The 27913-nt window shown below is 47.5% G+C and overlaps 1 protein-coding gene across 4 annotated transcripts in view; it reads left to right on the top strand.

Annotated features, from left to right (window-relative positions):
- The window catches only part of gramd4a (GRAM domain containing 4a), a 49762-nt gene that overhangs the window by 12882 nt on the left and 8967 nt on the right, over positions 1-27913 (top strand). For all 4 annotated transcript variants that reach the window (XM_064342713.1, XM_064342711.1, XM_064342710.1 and 1 more), the window contains exons 4-14: positions 20021-20141; positions 21060-21121; positions 22649-22781; positions 24480-24505; positions 24968-25059; positions 25321-25412; positions 25894-25942; positions 26136-26207; positions 26329-26372; positions 26800-26909; positions 27714-27868. In XM_064342713.1, the coding sequence (XP_064198783.1) occupies positions 20021-20141; positions 21060-21121; positions 22649-22781; positions 24480-24505; positions 24968-25059; positions 25321-25412; positions 25894-25942; positions 26136-26207; positions 26329-26372; positions 26800-26909; positions 27714-27868 (956 nt within the window). The remainder of the gene's footprint in view (positions 1-20020; positions 20142-21059; positions 21122-22648; positions 22782-24479; positions 24506-24967; positions 25060-25320; positions 25413-25893; positions 25943-26135; positions 26208-26328; positions 26373-26799; positions 26910-27713; positions 27869-27913) is intronic.

Below are 27913 nucleotides of genomic sequence, written 5' to 3' on the forward strand. Positions count from 1 at the left end.
CGGGTTCCTTCCCTGTCAGGGCACTGCAGAGATGCAGGGAAGCCCGCGCGTTGCAGCATCACCGCTCGGCTCTGTTTGAGGGAACAGGGGGGCTGTGCGGAAGCTTCTGGCGCGTTATGGGACTGTCCTGTCCTGAGCGGGGTGTCCCGTTAGCATGCGGTGCGGTATGTTACTCCTCTGCGCGCCGTGCGATGGGTAAGCTAGCCATATTTCAGCAGGCGCTGCGCTAATGCTACATGGCTAAAATCTTGCCGGCTAGCACGAGATGCCTGGACCGTGAGGCTTTTCCTTTCTGGTCCATGCCTGCGCTAACGCTAAATTTAGCTGCAGCTCATTACCTGAACTCTGTGGAGATTTGGTGGGAATGCCTGCGTGGGGCGGCCGTATCGGGTGTTGCTGCTGGATAACAGATGTGAGCGAGGTGCGTTCTCTTCGGGGGAAGACTGCCGCCTTATCAGTGTGAGTTTTGACAGCTGTGGTGGCTCTCGTTCAGGCGCTAAAATTATCTGCGTCTACGTGGCTTAGTGTTGGTTTGCTTGTTTTTCCAAATAGTGTTTGCTTGCTGTAGATACTACATAAGACTCGCAGAAGTTTTAGGGTATTTCTCATTGATTTAGAGAAATTGGTGAACAGAACAAGCCATCCTGATGATGGAAGATAGTAAAATGTCAGTCAGTCTGAGCAGTGTTGAACCAGTATTGCATTGCCTCAGGCCCTATGTGGACAAATGCATTGGGGCGGTGGTGGGCTTGTGAGCACTGGCTAGCCAGCGGCCACAGTGTTGAGTGCTTGTGATGTGTTATGACATGGCGCATGACTTCAGACCGTCTGTGTTGCCAGTGGCAGTGACCTTTAGAGGCAGGGTTACACAGTGCTCCCTCCACAGGATAGGGCAGGTTTGAGGCCTAGAGGCCAGGTATCTAATGTCCTTTCCTAAGAGGCCACACCCACTTCTTCACTGGCATGAGCTTCTGCTGTGCTTTCCATGCGTGCGCGCGCGCACACACACACACACACACACACACATATGCAATATCTCACCTACACACAAAGGTACATTTGCATGCAGGCACAAACCCATTGCCACAGAACATTATGCCTCCTGGCACTCATACTTTTTATTGTGAAAAGCCTCCTGTGTCAAAGCAGCTCTGAAGATGAGACTGCTGAAATTGAAGTCTCTCACCTATACAGTAGCATCTGTGATTCTGTCTGTCAGCACTGCTGTCCCATAAATATACTGTGTCCTCTATGGAACTAGAAGCATGCGCTCTAAACCACTGCAGGACTGAGGGAAGGCCTCTCATTCGCACGTATGCAGGAGGTTTGAGCTGGTCTCTCTTTCTCTTCTGCATTATTCGTAGGTTTAGAGCTGGTCTCTCCCTATATGCTAACTTACTCTCTGGTTTAGAGCTAGTCTCTGCCTGTTTGCTAAATTACTCTTCGGTTTAGAGCTAGTCTCTCCCTGTATGCTAATTTACTCTTTGGTTTAGAGCTAGTCTCTCCCTGTATGCTAATTTACTCTTTGGTTTAGAGCTGGCCTCTCCCTGTATGCTAAATTACTGTGGTTTAGAGCTGTTCTCTTCCTGTATGCTAAATTACTCTCTGGTTTAGAGCTGGTCTCTCCCTGTGTGGTAAATTACTCTGGTTTAGCGCTGGTCTCTTCCTGTATACTAAATTACTCTCTGGGTTAGAGCTGGTGTCTCCCAGTGTGCTAATTTACTCGTTGGTTTAGAGCTAGCCTCTCCCTGTATGCTAAATTACTGTGGCTTAGAGCTGTTCTCTTCCTGTATGCTAAATTATTCTCTGGTTTAGAGCTGGTCTCTCCCTGTATGCTAAATTACTCTCTGGTTTAGAGCTGGTCTCTCCCTGTGTGCTAAATTACTCTCTGGTTTAGAGCTGGTCTCCTATTAATAAAATGTCTCAGTGTAGGAGTGCTGATCTTGGATCAGGTTTTTCTCGTCAGTAACCTAACCTTATCTAGTATAAGCTACAAGGCTAAACTAATCCTAGAACAGTAGTCCTACTCTAAGACCCATTGTGAATACGGGGCCTGGTCTCTCTTTGGGTGCTACAGTACCCTCTGGTCAGAGCCTGTCATGGGGCAGTGGGTGTACTAAAGGGCAGCGGGATATTTTGCTTACGCCAGACTCGTCAGAGACCTCCCTAGTGGTCACTGATATTACTCAGTAAAGAGTCGGTCTCAATTGAGCAGACTCTGGGGAAAACAGTGTGCGTGAACCATTTTAATTGCTCTCTGTAAATAGTTTCATTCTATCGAACATGCACTTCCCAAACCACAATTATGGGCACGCACATCAGTGACATTATCTGGGTGATGTAATTGGGCCTCGGGGAGCCCTTTAGCATTAGCCTGCGTTAGAGTCAAGTGGAGTTGCGTTTTGCTTGATTGTCGAAGATCGTGGATGCTACTGATGCAGGAAAGATAATGAGGAGTTGACATTTTATGCCTGTGGAGTTGCTGAGGTTCATCAGTAAGATTCATCTGGGGATTCTGTGTCTGTTCTAGGCTGGGATTACACTGCAGTCAGCTGTGTCCGTTAGGCTGGGATTACACTGCAGTGAGCTGTGGCTGTTAGGCTGGGATTACACTGCAGTGAGCTGTGTCTGATAGGCTGGGATTACACTGCAGTGAGCTGTGTCCATTAGGCTGGGATTACACTGCAGTCGCTGTGTCTGTTAGGCTGGGATTACACTACAGTGAGCTGTGTCCGTTAGGCTGGGATTTCACTGCAGTGAGCTGTGGCTGATGGGGTGGGATTACACTGCAGTCAACTGTGTCTGTATGGCTGGGATTACAGTGCAGTGAGCCGTGTCTGTTAGGCTGGGATTACACTACAGTGAGCTATATCTTTGTTAAACTGGGACTATATTGCAGCAAACTATTAGGACTATTAGTTTCTGTTAGGACTGTGACTACTGTTTTTGCTATTGTTGCTGGTGCTGCCATCGTTAATTGGACCTCTGGAAACTTCAGGAACTTCTTATTTTATGGTGATAAAGATTTTACAGTTTTTGGGCCGAAAGAGGTTGGTTTTTTTCTTTCCGTTCTTTACCTGTAATTCTGCTTGAGTGTAAGACTCATCATATTCATTAGAAGTCCTCTTGCTGAGATGTAGCCTACTGAGCGTGCACTCCGTCTGGATTTGAGGAATGAAATCGCATTAAATGGGAGAATCTTGCTAATCCCTGTAACATCTTATGCTGTGTCAATTAACAAGCCGACCAGTGTGCTCCCTAATCCTGTCAGAGTAGGGATGTGTAGTTCTGTAACCTACACACTATACTGCTCCACAGCATTGCCAATGCCTCAGAGTCTGATGCCTGTCTGTGGTTTAGTTCTTTCCTGTTTGTGTTTCTCAGTTTGTGTCTCACTGTCTGTAACTTTCTATGCCTCGCTCTATGATTTTGTTGTGCTTCACTGTCTGTACCTGTCTATTAACTTTTCACAGCTGTCTGTGCCCTGGCCCTTGTGTCTGTACCAGTGTGATTCACTTATTGTGCCTGCGTGCATTTTAGTCCGTTCTTCATTTATCAGTATCAAGCACCTGTGGTAACATGTTTACCATAGTCATATTTGTTAACATATTTTTGAATACTCCCCGTTCACTGTTTGCTGTTGAATATTATTACTGCGTGAGGACCTTTGTATATACATCTAAATAATTAACTCATAACCGGATTCATGGATAAGGTGGAAGTTTATTTTTTAAAACCAATTTGTTTAAATACTCAAAACCAGGGGTGTATTTCAGAAAGATCGATATGAACTTCCCTGTGAAATGAGCATCACCTTTAAAAAGTTAAATGCCAAGATCACCTTTACACTAATGTCCCACTGAGCAGCTATTATTGAGTAATCATGAAGCGAGTCAGAGAAATCCTGTGATTATTTCATACGAGCGAGCGCGTAAGGAGCCGGTTCACAGTTGTTGTGGCTGTTTGTCGAACAGACGCAGCCCTGCTTCTACGCTGTAAAGGTCAAGCAGGGACTTTCTTACACGGTTCATAAATCGGAGCCATAATTATAAATAGATTGTTACGTAACCATAACGATTCCAGCTGAGGGGGTGGGTGGGTAACTGACGAAACACCGCCTGTCCAGGTTGATGAGCTTGACGAAAAAGGGGGCGGATCTGAAACACTGAAATCCCCGCCCCGGTGATTATACTTCTGAAGTTGTCTGACCTCATTTGCAAGGATGATTTTCTATAATAGCACACGGGAGTGCGGTACAACCGGTTATGAGGATGCATGTAGACGCTTTAGAGAGTTACTCTGCGTCACGGTGGGAAAGGTTGGCGATGTGATGCCTAACCTGGGATAAAAATCCGGAAAGAATGCAGTCCTGGTGGAGCACCACCTTTTTTTTTTCTTCTTCCTCTTTTCCACTTTCAACCGAGGGCCGATTTGCAGGTGCTGTTGTGGGATGTAGGGAAGCAGAGGTAATACGTGATGCAGTGTAGGTATCTCCGAGCCCCAACATCACGTCAGATAGGCGATGCTGAAAATATCATACGTCTGTATTTTTTTCCAGAGGACCCTGTTGGCGAAATTTTGGCCTGCCCCCCCATGAAAGAAATCCTTTGTGCCTGGTAGGTCTGGAGAACGCACTCGGAAGCTCACGTCGTAATTCCCCCTCGTTGCGCTTTGTCAAACAGACGGAGAGCTTCCTCCCAGAAAGCAGTGGCTTACAGGAAATGGCTTGCCCTTGTGCGTGAGGCCTGAGAAGCCAGTCCTGACCGATAGTACACCCCAGCCTGTCATCTGACTAGCAGACCAAAGTGGACGGGGGCTATCACTCATCCTTTCCCTAATGCTGGTGGGAAGTTCCACATATTTAAACATTTAGGACAAGCGTGGGGGTTCCCCCCCCCATCCCCCCTCCCGGGTTGAGTATGACTCAGGAGGGGTAGCAGTTACAGTTTCAGTAAATAAACGCAGGCATCAGTGGTGTGGCTGAGCCATCTCCCATGTCTGTTGCATGGACATGTACTGTAACTGAGCTATGCAGTATGCTTCATTTGGTTAAATGTGACTATGTTACCTGATGCCAGAAGCTATAACTGGTGTGATGCTGACCTGGATCCTCCTGTAGCCTGTCCGCCAATGCCAAGGCAGTGGGTGGGGGAGGGGGAGGCGCGTGGGGGTCACATGGTGGCCAGCTTGGTCATCAGGGCTATGCGAAATGTCGCAGCGATGTTGCAACCTGATGCTTTTTACACTTCCCAGAATTCCCAGGGAGATTCCCGGGAGATTCCGAATGCTTTCGTTTGGATCAGCGACAGACTGCAGTATCCGTTTAAGGGGTGTGTCAGGGGGGTTCTTGCTGCGTAGCCGTGGTAGAGGCGTTCTGTTACAGAGATGTCCTGGATGGAGTAATTGCCTCGTAATGATTGATGGGTGCATGAAAATTCTATTTAGCTATAAATAGACTGAACAGATTTTAAAAATGTAAAGAAAAACGTAGGCCTATACCCATCCTTCTCTGAGTTAAGGGGGGATTGTGTGCTGAACATACTGTGTTGAGGCGCACCAATTTGTGCTATTTTTGATGGACCCGATGTACCAAACTACTTTAGTTTACGCCCACAACCCAGCAAACTTCTTAACCTCAGATTGTGGTATTTTAAAGTTTTGACAGAGGAAAGTATGGTTTAAGTGCGGATACAGTCCTAAATTTGAAACTAACAGCCTTAATGAAATTGGAAGAAAACCTGTGAATTACAGTCTTCCCGCTTGTGCAATCTATGGGTCTAGTTCTATTCCTCTGTGAAATATCAGGGTACAAATATGGCTGAGACGGTTGACGGAGTGGTTGAGAACTGCTGGACTGTGTTTCATATGAGTCTGATGGTTGTGTGTGCAGGACGAACCATCTGTCTGTCTGTCTCATGTGGTCTGGAGATCTGTCCTTATCACTGAGTATTTCAGAAAACTTCTGTCCTTGATTCAAACCCTTTATGTCTGAATAAAATCAAATGGAAGACTTCCTCAGATTGTAATGAACTATAAACATGCAGTAAGCAATAGTTTGGAGTGAGCTTGCTCTCTTGGGACAGGTTGGGACAGTCCATCTTCTGGGGAGGATCTGAGAAAATGGAGTGCTGCCTGGCAGTCCTTTACTGGTGACGTTAATTTGAGTAGGCGTGGTCACTGGGTCACCTGACTCAGGTGAGCTCTGCTCCTCCATGGGCATACGTGGTAGTGCAGGTGACCCCTTTCTGTGCTGTTGCTGTTTTAGTGAAGGGTGCTAGGAAGCCCCGCCCCAGCTTGGCTCAGATGTTCAAAGCCCTCCGTGTCCTTGTGCCCGAGGGAGTATTTCCTGCAGGCAGAGAACAGGGGCAGCCTGTGTTTATCTGGGGGGGTCCTAGAGCCTTGAGGAGTTATATCAGAACATTCCTTTATATGATTAGATATCCCACTCTTTGTGCCTTTGGAATTGTCCTTCTGGAAGGTTCCGGTCAACAATGGGAGTTTTGCCACAGTCTGCATTGCTGTGCTAGTGGTGGATGTTTTTCTCTTTCGCACACCCCCTCATAAATATTTATAGCGGGACGGTAAATCTTAACACGTTTTTCGCTTCAGCAGTGGCAGAGGTGGAATTGTCAGCAAATGAAACCTGAATATCTGTCTGCCAGTAAGCAGGAATATATACTGCATCACTGTATTGAGCTGTGGCCCATTTAAAAACCCCACACATGATAAAACGGGAAACTGTGTATCTGTAAATTATGTAACCCCTTTGGTTCACCGTGCCCAGTGCAGACAGAATCCTGCAATGTGTGGCATGTTCTTTGGTTATGTACGCGGTCACTCCCTGGACGTACAGGAAGATGTCATGAGAAATGTCCCAATGATTACCTTGGCATGGGGTGGGCATGTCTTGCCTCACTGTTTGTCTTCATTTATTGCTGGAACAGAGATTGAGAGAAAAAAAATAGAATAACAGAAGAAATCTATATTTTCTGCACTTTTTCCAGTAATGTTGCTCGGCACATGAATGTCTTAAACCTTACAATAACCATTACTAGGAATCTTATTACCCTTTTGCCCTCATTTCAGTGACTTTGTTTGAATGCTGTGCGTTTTATTACCAAAATGAATTCCTCTGAACCATTTTTTTACGATTCTTCTAATTTGGCTTCCACAAGTGCAGTAAATTGGTGTTGTAGTTGCCAAGGATGATTTGATAAGAAGGGGCCAATAAGATGTTTTCAAGAGCGGAGCTTATGGTGTTTTATTGCTGTTAGCTGGCTTCCAAACCAGCAGGTCATATTCTGTAGAACAGACTGCAGTTAAAACACTGGTGATTATGCCGTCAACTTCTCTTTGGTGCCTGACAGAAAAATGAAAGATTGCCTTTTTTTACGTCCTGTTGTATTTTTGTTATGAGTTCATATGTATCATTATGATTTGCTATCATAGTCTACAGTACTGTAGGTATCAGTATGTCCTGTAACCCTGTTCACATCCATATACAGATAGCGAACAAGAAAAAGTTAAGGGTTCTGTGGGTTCTGTATGGTGTTGTGCCCAATATCCCTTTTAGACTCATACCATTAGAAGGCCAGGTTGATATCAGTTGTTGCTTAATGGCACTAAGCGATCATTACATTACATTTGTTTGGCAGAAGCTTTTAGACGCCACGATCATCTTCACTCCACTTTATAGCATTACTTTTCCTGTAGAGCGGGGTGTCTTTCCAGATGACCGGTGCCCCTATCCACAAAGCAGGAGCACTATCCCAATGGTCCGAAGTAGGCTACGTGACACAGGTGTTATCTGCACGTGCGACGACTTCTCATTTATCAGGTTCGAAGCCAATCGGGCAGCCATGGGATATTCCGGAAACAACGCCCGAGGTAGCGTTATCCACGTCTATCAGTGACGCCGGAGTTCATTGAGTTTCCCACGGGAGAGTGGTGTCGTGTTCCCCCCGAAAAATCGCAGATGCTGATAGGCTCCGTGCCACCGCACGTACGGGCCGTACCGGTCACATGTAGCGACCCAGCAGCCTATTAGATTACTTTACAATGGCGTGTTTACATGTTTCGTTCATCAACTGAACTGTTCAGTTCAGTGTGCAGTCATTTTTTACAATGCTGGCCTGGAATACAGAAAAAAGTGGTACAAAATGTGCTTCTGTTCGGTTATTACTATGAAAATTGATTGGTGTTCAACAGCTAGGACAATCATTAAAAAAAAAAAAAAAAAAACAATTTTTACTCGGTAACGTTAAAAAAAAAACGAATGGGGGGAGCTAGGTCACGCAGAGCCTTTTAGCACATTTAGTGAACAGGACAGCCCAACCTTTACCCGTTGGCAGGACAACTATGCTCCCAGAGACAGACCCGTGTCTCTACTGCTATAAGGGATGGTTTCATAACTGTATTAAAATTGATAGTGAGACAGGCGCTGGGGTTGGAAACGGGCCGGTGCTGTCTCCCTCTGCGGCAGGCTGATATTGATTTTGTGTCATCGTTGGGCCAGAGTCGCCCCAGTCCTGAGCAGGGAGAAATAACACCCTTTCGGCAGCCAGATAAATAATATATCTCTTATCCTGGGGAGCGCAGGTTTTGTTCGCTGTGATAAATGGAATTCGACTGAGGGTACATTCCCAGGGTTGCAAGGCTTGGCATGGCTCGGCATGGCTCGGCCTGGCTAAACCCGTAATAGAGTATAGCGTGTCCACAGCAGAAAGGTTTTTTTTTTTGTTGTTGTTGCTTTGGGGCTTGTGGCAGGCTTGGCTAACCATGCGCATGATGTGTGGATTCTTGCTTTGTGAAAGGCCTGTATGCAAATTGTTTACTTGCATGACTATGTGGGACGCTCCTGTTTGCCGGTCGCTCCCTGGGAGCCTGCTGGCATGGGCTAGCGTGCAGCTGGGACGGCATTGAGCAGCAGCGGCGCAGAGCCGTCCCTCTGAAGTGATTTCGTGTTGTCAGGCTCCTGTGCCGGGCCAGGGCTATTGTCCTTCTGAGGCGCTGGCACAGGCTGAAAGGGGGGAGGATAGCTTCTCGCCAAATGGAACACTCTGTTAATTGACAGGAAGATCTTTATCCTGCCCCGTACTGCCTGCAATACCAGACTGCGTGCTGGCGGGGAGATCGTCGTGAAGAGACGTTTGTAATAGTGGTTGAACTTCTAGTCAATATAAAACGGCACATTTTTACTAACGTTGTCCAGAAAATACATTTTTTTCCCTCCCTGAAATTTGGGTTTTCCAGGGTGTGCCTGAAGTCACTGGGAGGCACGTTTGTACCCACAGTGGTAGTAACCCAGCTGAAGCACATGCTCTCTGCCGATGTGCTTACCTGTGGGTCTGTTGGTGGCCCAACTCCCACGCTTCCCTCATGTTTGAGCATAGTGGCCTTCCACATCGAGACATTTGTCTTTCGTCTGTATTTCTTTGTGTTTATTTATCACATGTATTCAGTGAATTTGTTGCTTGTGGGTGCATGTAAACTGTGCTGCTCTGTGTGCAGTTGCTTTTGTTCTCTCTTGTGTGTCTTTGAACTATGATTCTTATGTAAGCTTCCAAGTTCTTTTCTAAATAAATATTTTTAAATGATCAGAAGAATGTGGAGCTTGTCAGAGGCAGGCTTGTGTTGGTGTGTTCTGTCCGTCATCTACGACATTCACCTTTCTGTTCGTCTATCTTTAAGGTTACGTGTAGTAGCCATTTTCTGACTTTGTTTACAAGAGAAAATCTAGTTTCTACTGGTTGATGGCAATGTTAGTACATTTTGCCATTTTTGTTAACAATTGAGTATTTTTAGTTGTTGTCTTGTTTTTGTCATAGAAAAATGTCGATGAACATTTTAAATCTAGTTTTTAGTCAATGAAGTTGACAGTACCTGTGCCCCCACTGGGAACAGCACTGCAAAAGTGCTCTGCTGTCAGATTGTGGTCTAAGGTAATGTAGAAAATTGTGTTCTGCAGTTTTACATGTGGTGCTGCAGACTTTGCAGGCGGTAACCATGGTACTGCCAAATGTTTTCCCGTAGCTGCTACTCAAGGAAGAGGGGAGGCAGAGAACTTTCCTCTAAACCGCTAATTGCTACTTCTGTCCCCCCATTGCTCCCCCCCCAGCTCCCCATCCCCCCATCCGCATTTATATAATGGCGCTAATACAGGAGCTTAGTTCTCTTTTTGCTCCTTCATGTGACATAGCATGTTTTTCCACTGTTCCAGTGAGGTCTGTTTTGTTTCAGAGGCAGTTTTACATTTGAAAGGATGTTCTTGGAGATGCTATTTTAGAACCCACATCTATTCATTGCACTCCGAGGATAATGAGTGTGCGGAGAGAGGTCTCCCACTGCTGCCACTAAGACACAGGATGAGCTCGACGGGTCTTTGGCCCGACCTCGATCTCTGAGATCGCGAAACGAGGGGCGACGGGCGGACGTGTGCCGCGCGGACGCTTCCTGTGCGTCACTCGATGACTCACTCCGCTGTGGTTTGAGGGTCTCCAGAAATTGGCGGCTCCTGTGGCAGTTTCAGTGACAGCTCGTTTCAGACTGAGCGTGCGATGGCGTGTATTTGCGGTGGGGTTACAACTTGTTTCATTTGACAGGGTGGCGCAAGAACTACCTCAACGCAGCATTCAAAATGGTTGCTTTGGTTACGTTATTGTAGGTTGCTTAGACACAGCCAATCACTGGTTAAATGAGAGGTAACCATGTTATTTTCTTATTCAGGACTCAGGAACATTGTAGCTGTCAGGGTTAGCAAAATAATTTTAAAAGAATGTGATAGCAGATGAATTTCATGGCAGAGGCTAATGGCTATCTATCTTTGAAAGAAGTATCTCCTTTTAAGGATGAAATCTGTTCTCATAGCTGGCTAAAATCTATTTCTTAAGCTCACTCTAGCTGCCCGTACAGGTTCCACAGCCGGCAGCCATTTTAGCTACAGGTATAACGGCTGAAGAGCCTGTCTGAGTGCAGAGCTGCACTTTGGAGAGTTTAAACTGGCGTTTGGGATTCGGCATGGTGTAAATATACCTTAAGCTGTAGTAGACCTGTTGACAAATGCCTTTATTGTCTTTCTCTGGCTTTTCTTTGCATTACATTACTGGCATTGAGCAGACGCTCTTATCCAGAATGACCTACACAACATTTATACAGCTGGATGTATACTGGTTAGGTACCTTGTTCAAGACCTGGGAATCGAACCCGTGACCTTCAGGTTAAAAGACCAGCTCCTTACCCATTACACTACGCTGCCGGCCCATCCTTTTCTCCCACGTGGTATTGACAGTTGCACTCTGCCTCCCACACAAAGCACCCTGAAGCTCGAGGGCATACGCTGCAGTCAGCCCTGAGTCGTTGTCTCTGTTTACATACTACACACAATGGCTTTTACCTTCTTTTTTTTCAAAATAGCATTTATTTAATCTCTGGCCTTATCTCAGGATGGATAAAAATGATGTGCAGTCTTGTAGCGCTGTAACAACAGAAACGTATGCAAGAATATGTAATCCCTGCTCTCATTGCTTGAACCGTAATAATATTATGATGATGATGATACATTTGTGAGGTGCTTTTCTCTTGCTCAGAGTGCTGTACAGTACATTAAAATGAACAATGCAGAACATAACAAATACAACATTATTAAGAAGAGCAAAGAAATAGATACTGCATGTACAAGAACCTTTTCCACCATGTTGTGATAGAAGTTCACATATCCCCCCTATTGGCTTGTCATGGTCGTAGGCCAGTCTGAAAGGAAATGCCCTGTTAGTTTATTTATTTATTTATCTATTATTATTATTATTATTTGAATAATAATAAGAATATTGTTCTAAGAATATTATTATTGTTGTTATTACTCTCTGTCCCAGCACTTCCTGCATCCTGGCATTCTGTGAGAGGGGTGTGGCCTTCATCTCTGGAATGCATTGATCTCTTGCCTGGGCGGAGTTGTGATGGATCGATCCTTTCTCCAATAGCTGCTGGGGACCTTGTGAGAATGTACAGTGTGGAAGCTGGGGATCATTATTCACATTAATGTCGTGCAGCCTTCGCAAATTGAATATTTGAAAAACTGAACGGCAGTTTTTGAAACGATCTGAAATTCGGGATCTTGTATAAATGCTGACTCACTGGCATTATCTTGTGTTTTGGTGGATAAGGTAATCACAACAATTCGATTCCCAATAAATTGATTTGAAGTTCTTTTGGGTCTGCTTCGAGAATATTCCGAGAGAGAATAAAGAAGTTTGTGTTAAATGACAAGCTAACCCATTTTAATACCATTCCATGCAACGCATTAGTGACCTCATGGTGATGCAGTCTTATTACTGGCATTAACACGCTGCCTGCATGTCAGTATTTATCATCTGTCTCTTTACTGTCTGTTGTTCATACTCCCCCATTTCCACTGCTTGCCGCTCCACCTGTTGGCTCAGTTGGAAAACACTCAAAGGGACACTATGATGACCTTCAGCGTGGTTGCAAACACTGTGTGCCAGTCTGCTTCCTGAATGTATAGATCATCACACTTACAACATTTATTAATTTCAGTTTATTTTATTGAAGTGGAGTGGAGAGAACAATAAGAGTGGATTCATGGTAACTGTAAGCAAAGCATTCGCCACTGTGAACATGGGCATGTGCTTTGTTTGACTCTTGTCATGGATTTTGAATGGGAGGGGATTTATTTGGTTTGGGCCGTGCAGAGGTTCAGTCGGGACGTCCTGCGAAATCCGGGATTTTCAGCTGAATGAAATTCCGAGGCCTCTTATAATCTGAGGCTGCACCGTGTGACCGTCGGCTGCTGTTAACTGCGTCGGGATTGGCCATTTCAGCTGTCAGTTCAGACCGAGCAGTTCAGTTCAACACAAGAGTGTTGCATTTTTATTATTTATTGTTACTGTATCAGAACAGTCCATTTCAGTTTGGTATGGCTGCTTGCTTCAGCTTTTTCCTGTATTAGAGTGGTGCACTTTAATCGGGCAGAACAGTATCCATTTAAGCTTTTAAGTTTATGGTTTCATAATAGCGCAGTGTCACTGAGCTCAGCTCTGGATGAGATTTGATTCTGCTGTTCGCTGTATTGGGTCATTTCAGTTCTGTGTAGTCGGTCGTGGCTGCTTTACTTTATTAGAGATGGCCAGTTCTGTGTACGTTTCTGTTTCTCGATGGTGTTTACAGCCCTTTGGAGAAGTTCAGCCGCAGCTGTGTACCGTGTCTGTAAGGTTCAGCAGTGCCGTGCACACCTTTGGCACAGTGCACGATGGACACACGCAAAACCTGTCACATTTCTGACAGAGGGCAGCGAGCAGGAGTCTGCAGCTCGAACTGCCCCACCCATATGGACAGGAATAACAGTCACGAGAGCAATCTGGACCTCATTGAGTCACTGCCTCTCATCGTCTGTGAGCACTGCGACTCACCGGCTAACGCTAATGCTACGACCGCTCTGCGCCCGTTACGTCCTCAGATTGACTCAAAGTACTGCAGTCGCCCAAGATGCACAAAGAAAGGCCTGCTTTTAGCATTTACAGTGTCTTTGGGTGCCATTTAGGAGGCCATGGGTAAATGTCACACTTATTTTCCCCTGTGGCATTTGAGGTATTTTTCTTTCTCTCAGTTAGTTTTATGATGCTTTAATGTATGCGCCTGTAAGGTGTCCATTAAGACACCTCTCTGTCTGTAGCCCAAGTTTCAATGGTTTCAATATTCTGTTGTTTGTAGTATTGCTGCTCTTAAGTTATTAATAGAGCTTAGCTAAGCACCACTGCTCTTTCTTTTCAGTGCAGGGAAATGCCAGAGTACTTAAAGCATGTTTCTATCGCATTTTCTTTCCTCCATTTTAACATGGCCTTTTGAGGTTGTCAGTGTAAAATGTCATACGTTTTTGCAACGGCGTTGCACTGAACACCAGCGTTTTTTGTGCCGGTTCATGCGGGTGCAGCACAGGGGTCTGTAACCCTGCAGAACTTGGAAAGCCACGGGGCGTGCTGGCCCATCGAAGCGGGCGATTGCACAGTCAGCCCGACTATAACCAGCCCAGTAACCGGCGCAATAGCCAGCACTTCCTATGGCTCTCTAGGATCTGTTTTATTGAGCCCCTGCTCCAGCAGGAGTCAGGCAGGTGTAGCCACTGGGTCAAGCAGCGAAGAGGTCGATGTGCACTCAGAAATGCATCGATGAAAGGGATTGGATTATTCGCCCCATGTGGGGTGCAAAAACAAATAAAATTCCTCCAAGAAATAGGAAACAGAAAAATACACTTTGACTAAACTCGAATTTCAAGACCGATTTCCCACGCAAAAAAAGAAAAGGGAGGAGCCCGTAGGCCTCTCCCATTGGACGCAGCAGGCAGCGCTGTAAGCACCAGGCATGATGGAGGGTAATGAGTAAAAGCTGGGCTGAGTCAAATCGATCGGCCAATCCGCTTCAGCTGTACGTGCCCGTAGGCGATACGGCCGCTGTCCGTGGTCCTGGAGGACTCCCTGGGTTCGGCAAACAGTGGGAACATTACATTACATTACAGGCATTTAGCAGATGCTCTTACCCAGAGTGACTTGCACAACTTTTACATAGCATTTACATTGTATACAGTTATACAGATGGATATATACTGAAGCAATGAAGGTTAAGTACCTTGCTCAAGGTTACAACGGCAGTGTCCTACCAGGGTGTTGAACCTGTGACCTTTAGGTTACCAGACAACTCCTTACCCTTAGCTGCAGCCAGAGAGACGGGAGCTTTCTGCTCTACCACCCCTCCACACTGCCAGTGTGTGTGTGTGTGATACTGTATAAAGGCGGCCGGGCCATTTACACTGGATAAAGGTCTATTGTGAGTTTCAGTAGCTTGCACTGATGTCACACTCTGGCCATATACTGTCCTGCTGATTCATTATCACTTCTTGTTATGGGTTAATGCAGTGTATTGTCCAGGGAATCTCACGTTCTTCCTACTTTTCCATTTGCACTGCTGGATGTTCGCTAAGATCTGATTACGTACTTTCCTCAGGGGTGTGATGGCCGTGATGCTTCTGGGATTTGACCCTCCATCCATCTGGTTGCAAAACTGACTTGCACTGCTAGCCCATAATTAGGGTTTGGTGATTTATAAAACAGGCCCAGTCAGAAAAATGGGCAAATCTTGCTGTAATTATCAGGATACATTGACCCAACCGTTCTTTCGTTTTTCATTTGTATTCCTGCGAGCACGCTAGGTATTTATTGATTGTGCTGTTGCTTGAGTAATACAATCGTTTCCGGAAGAGGAATGCAGTGCTGTTTAAGAAAAAGCAATGCAGTGATGTTGGATAGAGGAATGCTTTGGTGTTTAGTAAAGCAATACTGAGTTTGGTACAGGAATCTGTGGGGTTTGGTAAAGTAATATAGTGGTGCCTGGTAAGTTAATACAGCCGTGTTTGGTATGGTAACTGTGGTGTTTGGTACAGGAATCTGTGGTGATTGGTAAGGTTGACACAGTGGTGTTTGGTAAGGTAACACAGTGCTGTTTGGTAAGGTAACCTAGTGCTGTTTGGTGAAGTAGCACAGTGTTGTTTGGTAAGGTAACCTAGTGCTGTTTGGTAAGATAACCCAGTGCTGTTTGGTAAAGTAGCACGGTGTTGTTTGGTAAGGTAGTACCACAGCGCAGGACTGTGGGAGCTGACCCTCTGGGTGCTCGGGGGAGCGGTGGCCTGGCTGACGTGATGGGGGGTGACGGAGTGTGACCGGGTGGTGCTGATTACGCCTCTCCGCTCGATGGCGGTTACACAAGCGCGGAGCGGCTGCAGCGGGAGCGTGACTCGGTCAGAGTGAGCAGGGTGTGGTTAAACCGCGGACCTCCCCCCCCGGTGGGGTCTTGTGGGTTTGCGATACCAGGCCGGAACGGCTCAGCCACGCTTCTAATAGGTTTATTTGCATTCTTTGGCTTGGATTACTGAGGGGGGCGGATAATCTACTTACTGTAGTTGTACCTCTGGTATAAGAATGAGTGGGCCCGTCACCTGCTGCATGGTCTCACTGTCGTTCAGTCAAAACACCCCTGCTCACCCTGCTCATCCATGCTAGCAAGAGACTGGTCCTGCTCACCCTGCTCATCTCCACAGTAACCATGCTGTCCCTGGTCATCTCCATAGTAACCATGCTGTCCCTGCTCACCCTGATCATGTCCATAGTAACCTTGCTGGTCCTGCTCACCCTGCTCATCTCCATAGTAACCATGCTGTCCCTGCTCCACCTGCTCATCTCCGTAGTAACCATGCTGTCCCTGCTCACCCTGATCATCTCCATAGTAACCTTGCTGGCCCTGCTCACCCTGATCATCTCCATAGTAACCTTGCTGGCCCTGTTTATCTCCACAGTAACCATGCTGCTCCTGCTCACCCTGCTGAACTCTGTAGTGACCCTGCTGCCTCAGCTCATCTCCATAGTAAACCTGCTGCCCCTGCTCATCTCCACAGTAACCATGCTTGTCTCCTGGTGTCTGTAGCTCTCTCAGGCTTGTCCCTGCAGTCAGAGTGCAGTTGCTCAGTGGAGGGCAGTGAGTGTGCTGGAGTTGCCCTTTGTGTTGACTGATTGAAAGGCGGAGCTCTTACAAGGGCCTGGGGTTACTTAGTGGCAGCATGGGACACAGCTGTACACGCACGCAGCCCCGGCGCTAAGCGACCAGCCAGCCAATCACGCCGCTCTTAACCTCTGCTGCCATTCCTGGGGTTTAAACCAGGGTAAAACCCTCGATGTCGCAAACGGCTTCTGCGAGCACGTGCGTCGAGTTTTTACACAACCACGGGAGCACGAGTGAGGAGCGCGCGCTGAGGTCGCGTTTCAGAACTCGTGATTGGATGGCTCCACCGTGTTGCCGTGGTTGCGGTGCAGTGGTCAGGCCTGAGAAAAGCACAGGCTTGGCTTTTCCCCTCCCCTCTCACCCAGTGGCAGGCTCAGCTGTGCGGTTGTGGGGAAGTGAAGCCGTAATCTCGGGGGGGGTGGGGGGGGTGGTTGGAGTGACCTCTCTCCCAGACAGCAGGCTCGTGAGGACGTTCTTACCGCTGAGGCCGCTAACTCAGGCCTGCCCACGTGAATGCTGGGCCTACCGCACTCCCCCTGGGGTCAGGCCTGTGAGCTGGGCTGGGCTGGGCTGGGCTGGGGGCGTGGAACTGGGCTATCGGGGAAAAAACAACAGTGAAGTAATTTTCAGCATATGAACTGCATATACACTGACCGTATTGTGAGCTGATTACAGTAAATCAGTTCATGACTGAACTATAGTAAATAATGAAGGGGCGTGTCCTCACACAGACCGGTTAAAGCCCCACCGAGCAGCGTTCAGCTCACAGCGTTACCGTACCGAAGACCTTCTCTCCTGACCGCTGATGGTGCTCAGGAGTTGCTGTTATTTGTTTGTTTTTATCTTGTGACCGGGAGCGATTCAGACGGGCGTCGGCGTTTCTGGCAGAAGAGACTCGTTTCCCATTTTTCTTCGTTTTCTTGCGCACGTACAGATGGCAACGATTACAGCATGTGTGGGCGTCTTGTGGATATTAATATTTCATAGCAGGTAACAGGTGGAAGCTAAATGAGATTGTTCCCCGGAATATTCTTCTCCCGCTATCCGTCCATTCCACGTACAGCCTGTAATTAGAAGATAATGTAGAAAAAGTCCTCTGAATTATAAATGCGCCATGTCGCCGTGCACCCGTGTCCTTAAACCTCCGGCCTTTAAAGGACTCTGCAGTTTTCCCTTCCTCTTCCTCGCTCTACGCTGTCCTGCTGTTTCTCTCTCTCTCCCTCTGTTCTTCTTTCCCTCCTTCTTTTTCTTCCTCATTGTTTTAACTTTTGACCGTTTTATTGGCGTGACAGAGATGCATTGCCGTTGCCGTGCACGTCCCACACAATGCAATGGAAACTACCCACTCTGAAACCATTACAGGTGGCTGTCATATGCATGCTTACATAAGATGTTAATACAAACTCACCATTCTCTGATATTCATGTCAACAGTCATGGATACTGATGAGTGACTGTATTTTCATGCAATGTCAAAGTTCTGTAGTCATGTGTCAACACATTGTATGTGCATTCTTTTAAAAAAAAAAAAAAAAAAAAAAAATTTTGGAACTCTAGGAAGTGTCATTAATGATTGAGCTAGACATTTACCTTTTATTTAGCTGTTCAAATGTCCACTCTGGCCTGAAGAAAATTCAGTTCCACAGAGAACCAGTTCTCCTGAACTGTAATCCGTTGGACCGATTCACACTACACGGACATTACGTTCTCAAATGAAGCATCGAATGAGATCAGTGTTTCCCTTTCGCCTTGCATGGCCTTAAACTAACTGGACTCTCTATGGCACTTTACCATCAGTATGATAATTGAGTGCACAGGGGTCTGTTATCCGTGCTCTGTAAAGATTCATAAGGACGTCCGAACGTGCAAGTGGTGTTTGACCACGGCTCTTCAGCGACGTCCCTACAATTGCTGCAAATTTGAGTTCCACCTTAGGTACTTAGAGGTGCTTCACATTGAAAGCGGTTTGCCGTTCCCATCGAGAGTTCTGTTCCCTCACAGAAAAATGGCTCCACGCTCCACGAAAGTCTCGCTTTTAGGGGTGATGACTGCTCATTAGCTGCGTGCCTGCCCATCAATTATTTACCACCATTTCCTGGAGCTGTTGCGCAGGGACACAAAGTGAGGGACGTTTTCTGCATAATTTTCAAATAATTTATTTGTCCTTTTAAGCTAGACGCTGTAAGTAGCAGCAGAGTGCTGTAAGTAGACTATTGTTTGCTGGGAGAGCACTCTCACATTTGATATCAGTTTGGACAGTGCGTAGAAATGCTAAAGGGCTACGCTTATGTATGGACGGCAGCCAGGTAAGGCTACTGTACGTGTGACGCTGACATGAACACTGACCCTGAGCATGGAAAGCAAGGTGCTCCAGTGATCAGGCAGGCTCGGCTTCGGTCTTAAAGGAAGCCTCTGCCACTGGCACCTTTAGAGCACTCATCTGCTGAGATTTAGCACCGGACCTTATGAGCGTTCAGAGTAATTACACAGGCCGCCGTTTGCCACGTCCAAGGTCATTTAACGTAGCTGTCACTGATACCAGGGGACGTCTGATAAAGCACTTTAGTAATGAGTTTGTTGTCCTGCGTAGGAGGGTGTGGGTAGGTGGGGGTGTGGGGTCGGGGGGTTGGTGGTGCTTTGTGGGCGCCCCCCCAGAAAGAAAGAGAGCTCACTTTTCCTCGACCGCTTTTGTCCCCTTCCCAAAAAGAACCAGCACCCGCCTTCAAATATTAACAACCCCCAGGAGGGGAACAAAAGGTGAGGACAAACGATCGCTCTCCTGCCACTGGCTTTGGGCCTGGCTCGACATCACCTGACCGCCTGAATTATGCATCAGCCAATGAGACGCAGGGGCCGCCGTGGGAGAAGAATGAGCCCTGTGCAGTTTCCTAAACAGAGGGACGGCCTCTAATCAGCCGCTCGTTCGTGTGAAGCCCCAGACGCAGTCAAGCGCCTGTTGAATAAATGAACTTTCTGGGGGCTGGCTGGGCCGTGCGTTTGCTGTTCTGTTGGACCTGTCGAGGGGGGACTGGGAACTGGGGACCTGGGGACTTCCACTGACTGCAGTAGATATATGACGTTAATGCCTATCTACATGTGCCTTCAGTGTGCTCTATTCTTATCTCCTGGTGACAGTTTCATTACTAGCGTGTATGTTATGCCATGTTTCCATGTTAACGTGCTGCTGCATACATGGGGGGGGGGATGATGTTGAAAAATAACAGTTCTCTTGAGTGAAATGGCCTCTTTCTTGACCTGAATGAGGCTGGGGTCAAAATATTTTATTAAAATTATTTCTATTGTCCTGAAACTCAAATAAAACCAATTGGAACTTATTTAGAAACATTTCAGAACAAGACAATCTGTGCCTTGAACCTTTAACTCATTCAGTGGTGGAAATATATGCTTGCGTCCAGTGTTCAAATATTTATTTTGTTGCTCTTGCATTTTGTCTCTTTCAGAGGAAGAGTTGAGAAAACTCAGAGAAGAAACCAATATTGAAACCCTGAAACAGGAACTGGAAAGAGAGCGATCAAAGAGACTGGACCTGGAGCAGAAGATGAACGAGGTGCTCAAGACCAGGTGAGAGGTTTCTGGGAACGCCGTTAGGATTACTCCGTACTACATTCGGGGTGACGCAGCAACCTCCTGCTCCTGGCCGCAGGCCAGCTGCTTCCCGTTTAAAACTGCTTCCTCTGATCGAGAAACCCGGTCACGTGACCGAGTGACGGCACAAGCTGCAGCAGCGGGGTGTCACCCTGGAGACGGGCCTGCGGGTTAAAAATAGAAACCCTTGGCGGCTGTACGGCAGAGAGCGGGAGTTTCTCAAGGATCTGTGATGCGGTGACGAACCGCTCCATGTGGGTCACCATGGGTCGCGGTGCGTCGGAGCAGAGCCACAGCCGCTGGCCGGTGCCCTTCCGGTCCCGTCTTTGCATAGAATTAGCATCTTAAGTGGCGTGACTGGAGGAGATCAGCGCTGAACGTGACCTCCCGTCAATGATTTCCCAAACTGCGTCAGAACCCAGGGGTGGCTCATGAGGAGGGCTGATGTGGGTCACGTGCAGCAGTTTGACCCTTCCCGCAAACACGCTCTCTAATCAAATTCAATAACTTTGACATATATAGGCTTATAATGTTTTTCCCGTAGTTCAAAATTTTCATATGGCGCCATGCAAGATTTTCATATTGGGACGGCCACAAAAATTGCATTGAGATGTTAAGTTGTTTCAGAGATGGTTTGGAAAGGTCTGCTGACGCAGGATGTGCTTGTAGTACAGGATTATGTGCTAGTGGTATGCGAGTATAACACTGCTACTTTGAACCTGGTGTGTATTGAGAGACAGATGGTGAGATAGAAGCTACCCCACATTTTGCATGCTTGGTGATGCAGAAAAGATGTCGGCTATGCTGGGACAGGGGTCCCCAGCTCCACTGTGAACAGCGCCGCCCTGCTGGTGAACTGAAAGTTGGGCCTGTCCCCTTTTCTCTCTGCTGCAGACTGGAGGACTCGCCGCCCCAGCCTCCCCCGAGACAACAGTCGCCGACTGTGAACGGCGCGGGTAAGACCGAGGAAACGCCGACCTCACTTCCTGCCGACAAACTTCACAGCGCAGAAATGTGTTCCGTTAGACACGTCTGTGTTTTACTGGTGTACTCTTCAGATAATGGGCCCCCAAACATTTTTTCCCCAGATGTATGCTGTACGTACCGGCATTTGCCAGAACAGGGATTCAGTTTGATTAATGGTCTGTTTTGTGCCACAAGTGTGTGCTCTCATATTTTAGAGCACATTGCTGATTGGGCATTGGAGCGGTAGGAGCTAATCTAGGGGGGCTCTGGAAGTTCTGAATCTGTGATTACCAAAATATGGATTTGGACCAAGGTGTGGGTCACGATGTGGCACGAGAGAAATGAATTTATTGTAACTGTAAAATTATGTTTTCTGTTGATCGCGCCTGGTCGACTTCCACAGCGAGCCTGTTAGCGTGTGCTACGCTTGTTTCTGAGCCCGTGCTGTTGTTTTGACATATGCCTAAACGGTTTAAATCCACATTTGAATATATGCCAGGCTGAACTTTAACGAGAGGATTGTGTCGTGGAAATGCATTCACTCATTGGCTGTGAGCTCTGGAAGCTTAAAGACTCTGGAAGCTTTTAAATGGCAGGCAGAGGAGGAACTCTGGGTGCTGTAGAGAGATTCTGAGAGATGGGCGGGGACAGACCTGGGACTAAGGGACCAGGCACGCCGTGGAGGAGTTCCTAAAATGAACCTGTTAGCATATCTACAGCCCGCTTCCCTGGAGGGGCGGTGCGGGGGTTGGTGTGTGGGGGTGGGAGGGTGGGAGGAGGGGTTAGAAACGGGAAGTGTGGCTCAGTAGGACTGTTATGGAAGAGCACAGCAGCAAAAGTGACACTCTCAGTATGATGAATTTGTGTCACCTTTTTTTCTGAGATATTAATGCCTGTTTAATTAGTGTTATTGAGCGGACCAATTAGCTATCAGAATACACTAAGGCCTCTGGAAATTAGAGAAGCTCTATGTCTTTTTTGAAGTGACATATTCACACCCCGGTGACAAGCTCTGGAGACAGAAATGCATTATGGGTGCGATATTGGTTGTTGTTTTGAGGACGATAAGAGCGTGGCGCGTGCTGACGTCAGTGGCCGGCTGGGTCAGCAGTAAATGGGGGAAAGGGTGCGGCAGTGTGAAAACAGAACAGCAGTTTCACCACTGGACAGAAGAAGCTCATTCTGGTAACAACAATGATGTCAGTGTGATGTTTTGGGGGTTGTTTTTTTTTTTTCTTGAGTTGATGAGCTCATTTTTTTTTGGAAGTGGGTTGAAGTTTGCAGATAAGTAATCTGGGGCAGACGGCCCTTTTGTGGCTAAGCAGAGAGTCTCCTCCGGGGATGCGGAACACGTGCGGCATATTTCCTGCCGACGGAGGAGCGGCATCAGACCGCTCCGCGCGCTTAAATTAGGTTAATGGGCCGCGGGCATTAGCGGCAGATCACGCCAGTGAGCGAAGGACGCCGTTGCCGCCGGCCGGCTAAAAAGCCTCTCCTTTCCCCCCCGGTGATGGCAGAGAAGCGGCAGGAGACGCTGCGCTCCCGGATGCAGAAGTGGCTCTACGACAAGTTCGGCGTCTACATCGAGGATTTCCGCTTCCAGCCGGAGGAGAACACGGTGGAGACGGAGGAGCCGCTGAGCGCGAAAAGGTGAGGGGGGGGGGGGGTGGGGGTGAGGGAGGAGGGGGGAGCGGTTACGGCTACCTGGCTGACTCAGCAAAATATAAAATCATTTTAATGGTCGCTGCATTTGCAGAGGCCAAAGTCATTTTGGTCAGAAACGTTTTGATAACGCTGTTGCTGATCTTTTAACGTTTATGTTGAATCGGGGTCATGTTTGAACAGCAAGGGACAAATAGTGTCACACGCCCGCCAGACTTGACCAGTCAGCAGTAAGAATGTCTTTTCTTTTGTTTTTAACATTTTGTAATGCACTAGAAGTCTGTGGAAATTTAATTTTAGCAATAAGCAAACAACAAATGCAAAAAAAAAAAAAAAAAGAATCAAATCCATAATATTGCTAAAAACGGTGTACATCATAATTTGGCACCTTTCTGTGTTTGGCAGAAAGAGATATGTTTGTGCCAATTAGGAATTATTTGTGGCGGGTAGTTATGATAGTTTTTTTTTTTTTTTTTGCGCAGCTGAGCGTGCTCTGCTTTGTTCTGTCAGCTTTTCATTTCCCAAGAAATTCAGACCCTGCTGAAAAAATGTCAACGCACAATAGATTTTTCTGCATGACTTGTGGTGTTTGTAGGTGCCCAGAGAGCTGCCTGTATTGGGGGGGGGGAAAAAAGTATTTCTCCATTGACTAATGAAAAGCTCTGACTGCTATTGAGGCTAGATTACCTCAACGGGAAAGCTGGGCCTCAGACTTGCAGGACATTGTTAAGAGTCCTCTAAGGTGCCTGACGGTGCTGGAGACGTATAAGAAAACGTGTTAAGTTTATTGTTGTTGACGCTTCTCGTTTAAGGAACACGGGAGCTCGGTTGTTAACTCGAACGGCTGATTTGTGCTTGATTTATGACTCCGCCCTCTCACACGGCCTCTGCGGTGAGTAGGCATTCTAACGCAGAGGCTGTGAAAGTCAGCAGGGGCTGAGGACAGTGGCTGTTACCTCATCACACTTGAATGTACCCAGAGAGGCATAAAAACGCTCGCCCGTCTCTTTCTGGTTTATTGCTGACGCCGGCGATGACTTTCTGGGTGCCGTCATCTCGGGGAGAGACGTTTCCATGGCGAGATGAGCTCACAGATGTTTCAGGGCCGTTTTTTTTTTTTGTCCGGCTGTCCCTGGCGCATTACCGGTGACGGCGCCACATCGCTAGCGGTGCTGAAAAAGCTGGAGGCGCCGCGGAAACCTGGAAACTTGTTTTCCAGTGGCGTGTCTGCCCTCTGCTGGTGGGTTTGCCGCACTACACGCGAGGTTTCTCATGCGTGCCAAAAAGGATGACCTCAGTTTTCACGAGGCTGCGGAGCTGTGCAGGTCGCCGCAGAAGAACCCCCGCCCCGTGGAATCATGGGTAGGCCCAGATCTGAGCATGCTGACTTCACTTTCACAAGGAAGAGAAGTTCATCTGAGAAAATCAATGCGAATAAGTTGACCTTGCAGAAGCAGATTGAAACGAAAAGAAGAAATGAGAAAGCGTGCGAGGGAGGGAGGGAGGGAGAGAGGGGGAGACGGGGAGGGATAGAGAAAGCGAGGGGGCGAGAGAGCAGGCGATGATTTCTCGGGCTGTGCTCGAGTGCAGAGTGACTCAGAGCGCAGTGACTGTGATGAGGTCTCACGCCTTTCAGACACACCAGAGGTCTGATCACCCTGAGCACTGTCCTTTCCTCTTTTTCAGATTAACAGAAAACATGAGACGGCTCAGTAAGTATTGTCCAACCTCATATCTGGTGTTCATAACTGCAGAATATGCGCATCATGCCCGCACTCACATTTGACCAATATAATTACAGCTTTATTTTTAAATGGATATTTTCCGAAGGTTATATTTCAATATCTCATCGTCAGTGGAGACTCTAAATTGCACATAGGTATGAATGTGTGGGTGAATGGTGAGTGAATGGTGTGTGTGCCCTGTGATAGATTGGCTACCTGTCCAGGTTGTGTCCTGCCTCTCGCCCAGTGCATGCTGGGATAGGCTCCAGCACCCCCCTGTGACCCTGCCCAGGATAAGCGGGTATAGATAATGGATGGATGGATGGATGGATCTGATCTTCGGCTGTTTTTGAGCTGTGCCTTCAGTGTGAGGTGCGAGGCAGGTGTGTGTGTGTGTGTGTGTGTGTGTGTGTGTGTGTGACGTGTCTTTTTATTTTTGTCTGTTCTCAGAGCGAGGTGCCAAACCTGTCACGAACTTCTTGAGGAACCTCTCGGCCTTATCCAACTGGCACTCGGTGTACACGTCAGCGATCGCCTTCATAGTGAGTGCGCCCGCCCTCCCCCGAAACGGCCCAGTGTTTCTCTCTCTCACGTGTTTCCAGAAAGTTCTACCCAGTTCCTCATCCGGATTTTCAGAGCGCACGAGAACGCGCTCGTGTAGAACACTAGAACACTGTGCGTGCGAGTAAACGTGCGTATGCGGTTCACCTGCGCGGAAAAGCCCCTCCCTTTATTTGCTTAGGGAAAAGAGCACAGTAACCACGCGTTTCTCTCTCTCTCTCTCTCACTCTCTCCTCTCACAGATCTACATGAATGCTGCATGGCATGGCTGGGCCTTCCCCCTCTTCCTGTTCTTAGCCATTCTGAGGTTGTCCTTGAATTACCTCATCGCCAGGTAACATTTCATTCACCCCCCCCCCTCCACCCCTGCCTTCTACCCTTCCATAAACAGCATGACGCTGGCTCTTCAGAAGGAATTTCGATTCAGTGGTTTTATGTTTTGAAGCAGCCTTTGATTGTCTGCACGCAGAGTACCTGCTATGACCCAGAGATTTCATTCCATTGTGAAAAAGAGAAATTGCTCCTGAGTGGGCGGGTGGGGGGCCAGAGGAGGGGGGGGCAGGGCTCATGTGACTGTGACCAATGTCATGACTGAACTGGGGTAGGCTGAGTAGAGTTAGCAATGTGGGGCGGGGGGGGGGGGGGGGGGGTCGCTATTGATCAGTGCTCCTGTGGGGGAGGGGCATTTGAGCGCCCCAGGAAGCTGTCGATTGGCTGGATTCTTTGTGCTGCGTTTGTATCTGAGATGAGTTCTTTAATAAAAGGGTTGCTGTGTTCACACCATGCAATAGCAAACCGCTTTTTTCTCGCTCCAGGGGCTGGAGGATACAGTGGAGTATTGTGCCTGAAGTTTCTGAACCTGTGGTAAGGGCTGTGCCGTGTCACTTCCTGTCTTCTGTGTGCAGGCAGTGAACCTGTGGTAAGGGCTGTGCCTTGTCACTTCCTGTCTTTGCTTCTGTGTGCAGATAGTGACCGGTCATGTGGTTCTGCAGGAGCTCACGCTGTTTGGAAGATCAGTTATTAATTCCTCATTTTCACTTTTTTTTTTTGAATGTAGGAACCACCAAAGGAAGACCTGACAGTATCAGAAAAATTCCAGTTAGTCCTTGATGTTGCACAGAAAGCACAGGTAACACAAAGGTGTTTGAACCTGCTTTTGATGACATCATCTTACAGTAACATCTTATGCACACACACATACACACACACCTGGAATTGAGTGTAAATGTTATTCATATTTCTCTTCGTAGAACCTGTTTGGTAAGATGGCGGATGTCTTGGAGAAAATAAAAAAGTAAGTTAACTATGATTTTAGGTTTAATTTTACATTATTGTTTTGATTGTTAGTTTATTCTAACATTTTATACACAGTGGGCAGACGTGTGTGTGTGTGTGTGTCTGTGATTATGTGAACTTCAACCTCTCACAAGTGCATATAACATGTTTATGTGTCTGTATGTTTGTTCGTATGTGTGCGTGTGTGCGTGCATGTGTGTATGTATGCACTATGTGTGTGTGTTTGTGTGTACTGTGAATGTGTGTGTGTGTGTATGTACTTTGTGTGTGTGCGTGTTTGTGTGTGTGTGCGTGTATGTACTGTGTATGTGTGTGTGTGTATGTACTGTGTGTGTGTGTGTGTGTATGTACTGTGTGTGTGTGTGTGTATATATGTACTGTGTGTGTGTGTGTATGTACTGTGTGTGTGTGTGTGTGTACTTCAGCCTCTTCATGTGGGTGCAGCCTGAGATCACTCAGAAGCTGTACATCGCTCTGTGGGTGGCCTTCATCTCCTCCTGCGTCCTGCCCTACAAACTCGTGGGCTTCCTGATCGGTGAGAGCTCTCACATTAGACACTGCACACACACACACACACACACACATACACACACACACACTTTCTCTCTTACACTTACACACACTCTTTGTCTCTCTCTCACACACACATACACACACACTCACTCATGCACTCTCTTACACACACACACACTCTCACTCATGCACACTCTTACACACACACAGCACACACACACACACTGCACACACACACACACACACACACACCACTCACCTTGACACAGCAGCGTTCTCAGAAGCAAGCACGCAGGCTCTGTGCGCTCTAAACAATACAGCCTGAATTAGCCTGCCCTGCTTGGCTGGGGAAGCATACAGTTTAGGTATTTATATCCCTTCATCAGCATCAGTCCTTCCCCACTGCCCTCCAGCTTATCTCTCCATAGAGTGTTGGAAAGGGAAGCTTGGGAGCTTGCCCTCCTGCAATCTGATTGGTTCTTTGAAGTTTTAGTCGGTGTTATCAGTCATTGCATGAGTTGGCTTAAACTGCCACCTCCATTTGGAGCCCCACCACATCAAAAGACCGAACGCTAGTTCTTTATTTCACAAAGCGCACCCCCCTGGCAGTCGGGTGGACTAATCTCTGGGCAGGTGGTCAGAATGTCTAACCGGTCAGGCTCGTAGTGCCGTAGGCTAAGAGCGTGATGATTGAAGCTGCCTCAGAGCTGACCCAGCATGGAGGGTCTTTTTTGTTATTTTGACTCCTGAGAATCTGACGCCAGGGGATTGCTCCTGAAATTCTCTTTCTCTTCTGGAATCACGGTTCCTGCTTTCCGTCCGCCAGGGCTGTACGCCGGGATCAAGTTCTTCATCATCGACTTCCTGTTCAAGAGCTGCCCGAAGCTCCGGGACAAGTACGACACGCCCTACACCGTGTGGACCAGCCTGCCCACGGACCCGCAGCTGAAGGAGCGCTCCAACGCCACTGTGTCCAGACGGGTACGCCCATCCGCCACGCCCCCCCCCCACCACCTCCCATTGGCC

The sequence above is a fragment of the Anguilla rostrata genome, chromosome 7 (genome assembly GCF_018555375.3).
Source record: "Anguilla rostrata isolate EN2019 chromosome 7, ASM1855537v3, whole genome shotgun sequence".
NCBI lineage: Eukaryota > Metazoa > Chordata > Actinopteri > Anguilliformes > Anguillidae > Anguilla > Anguilla rostrata.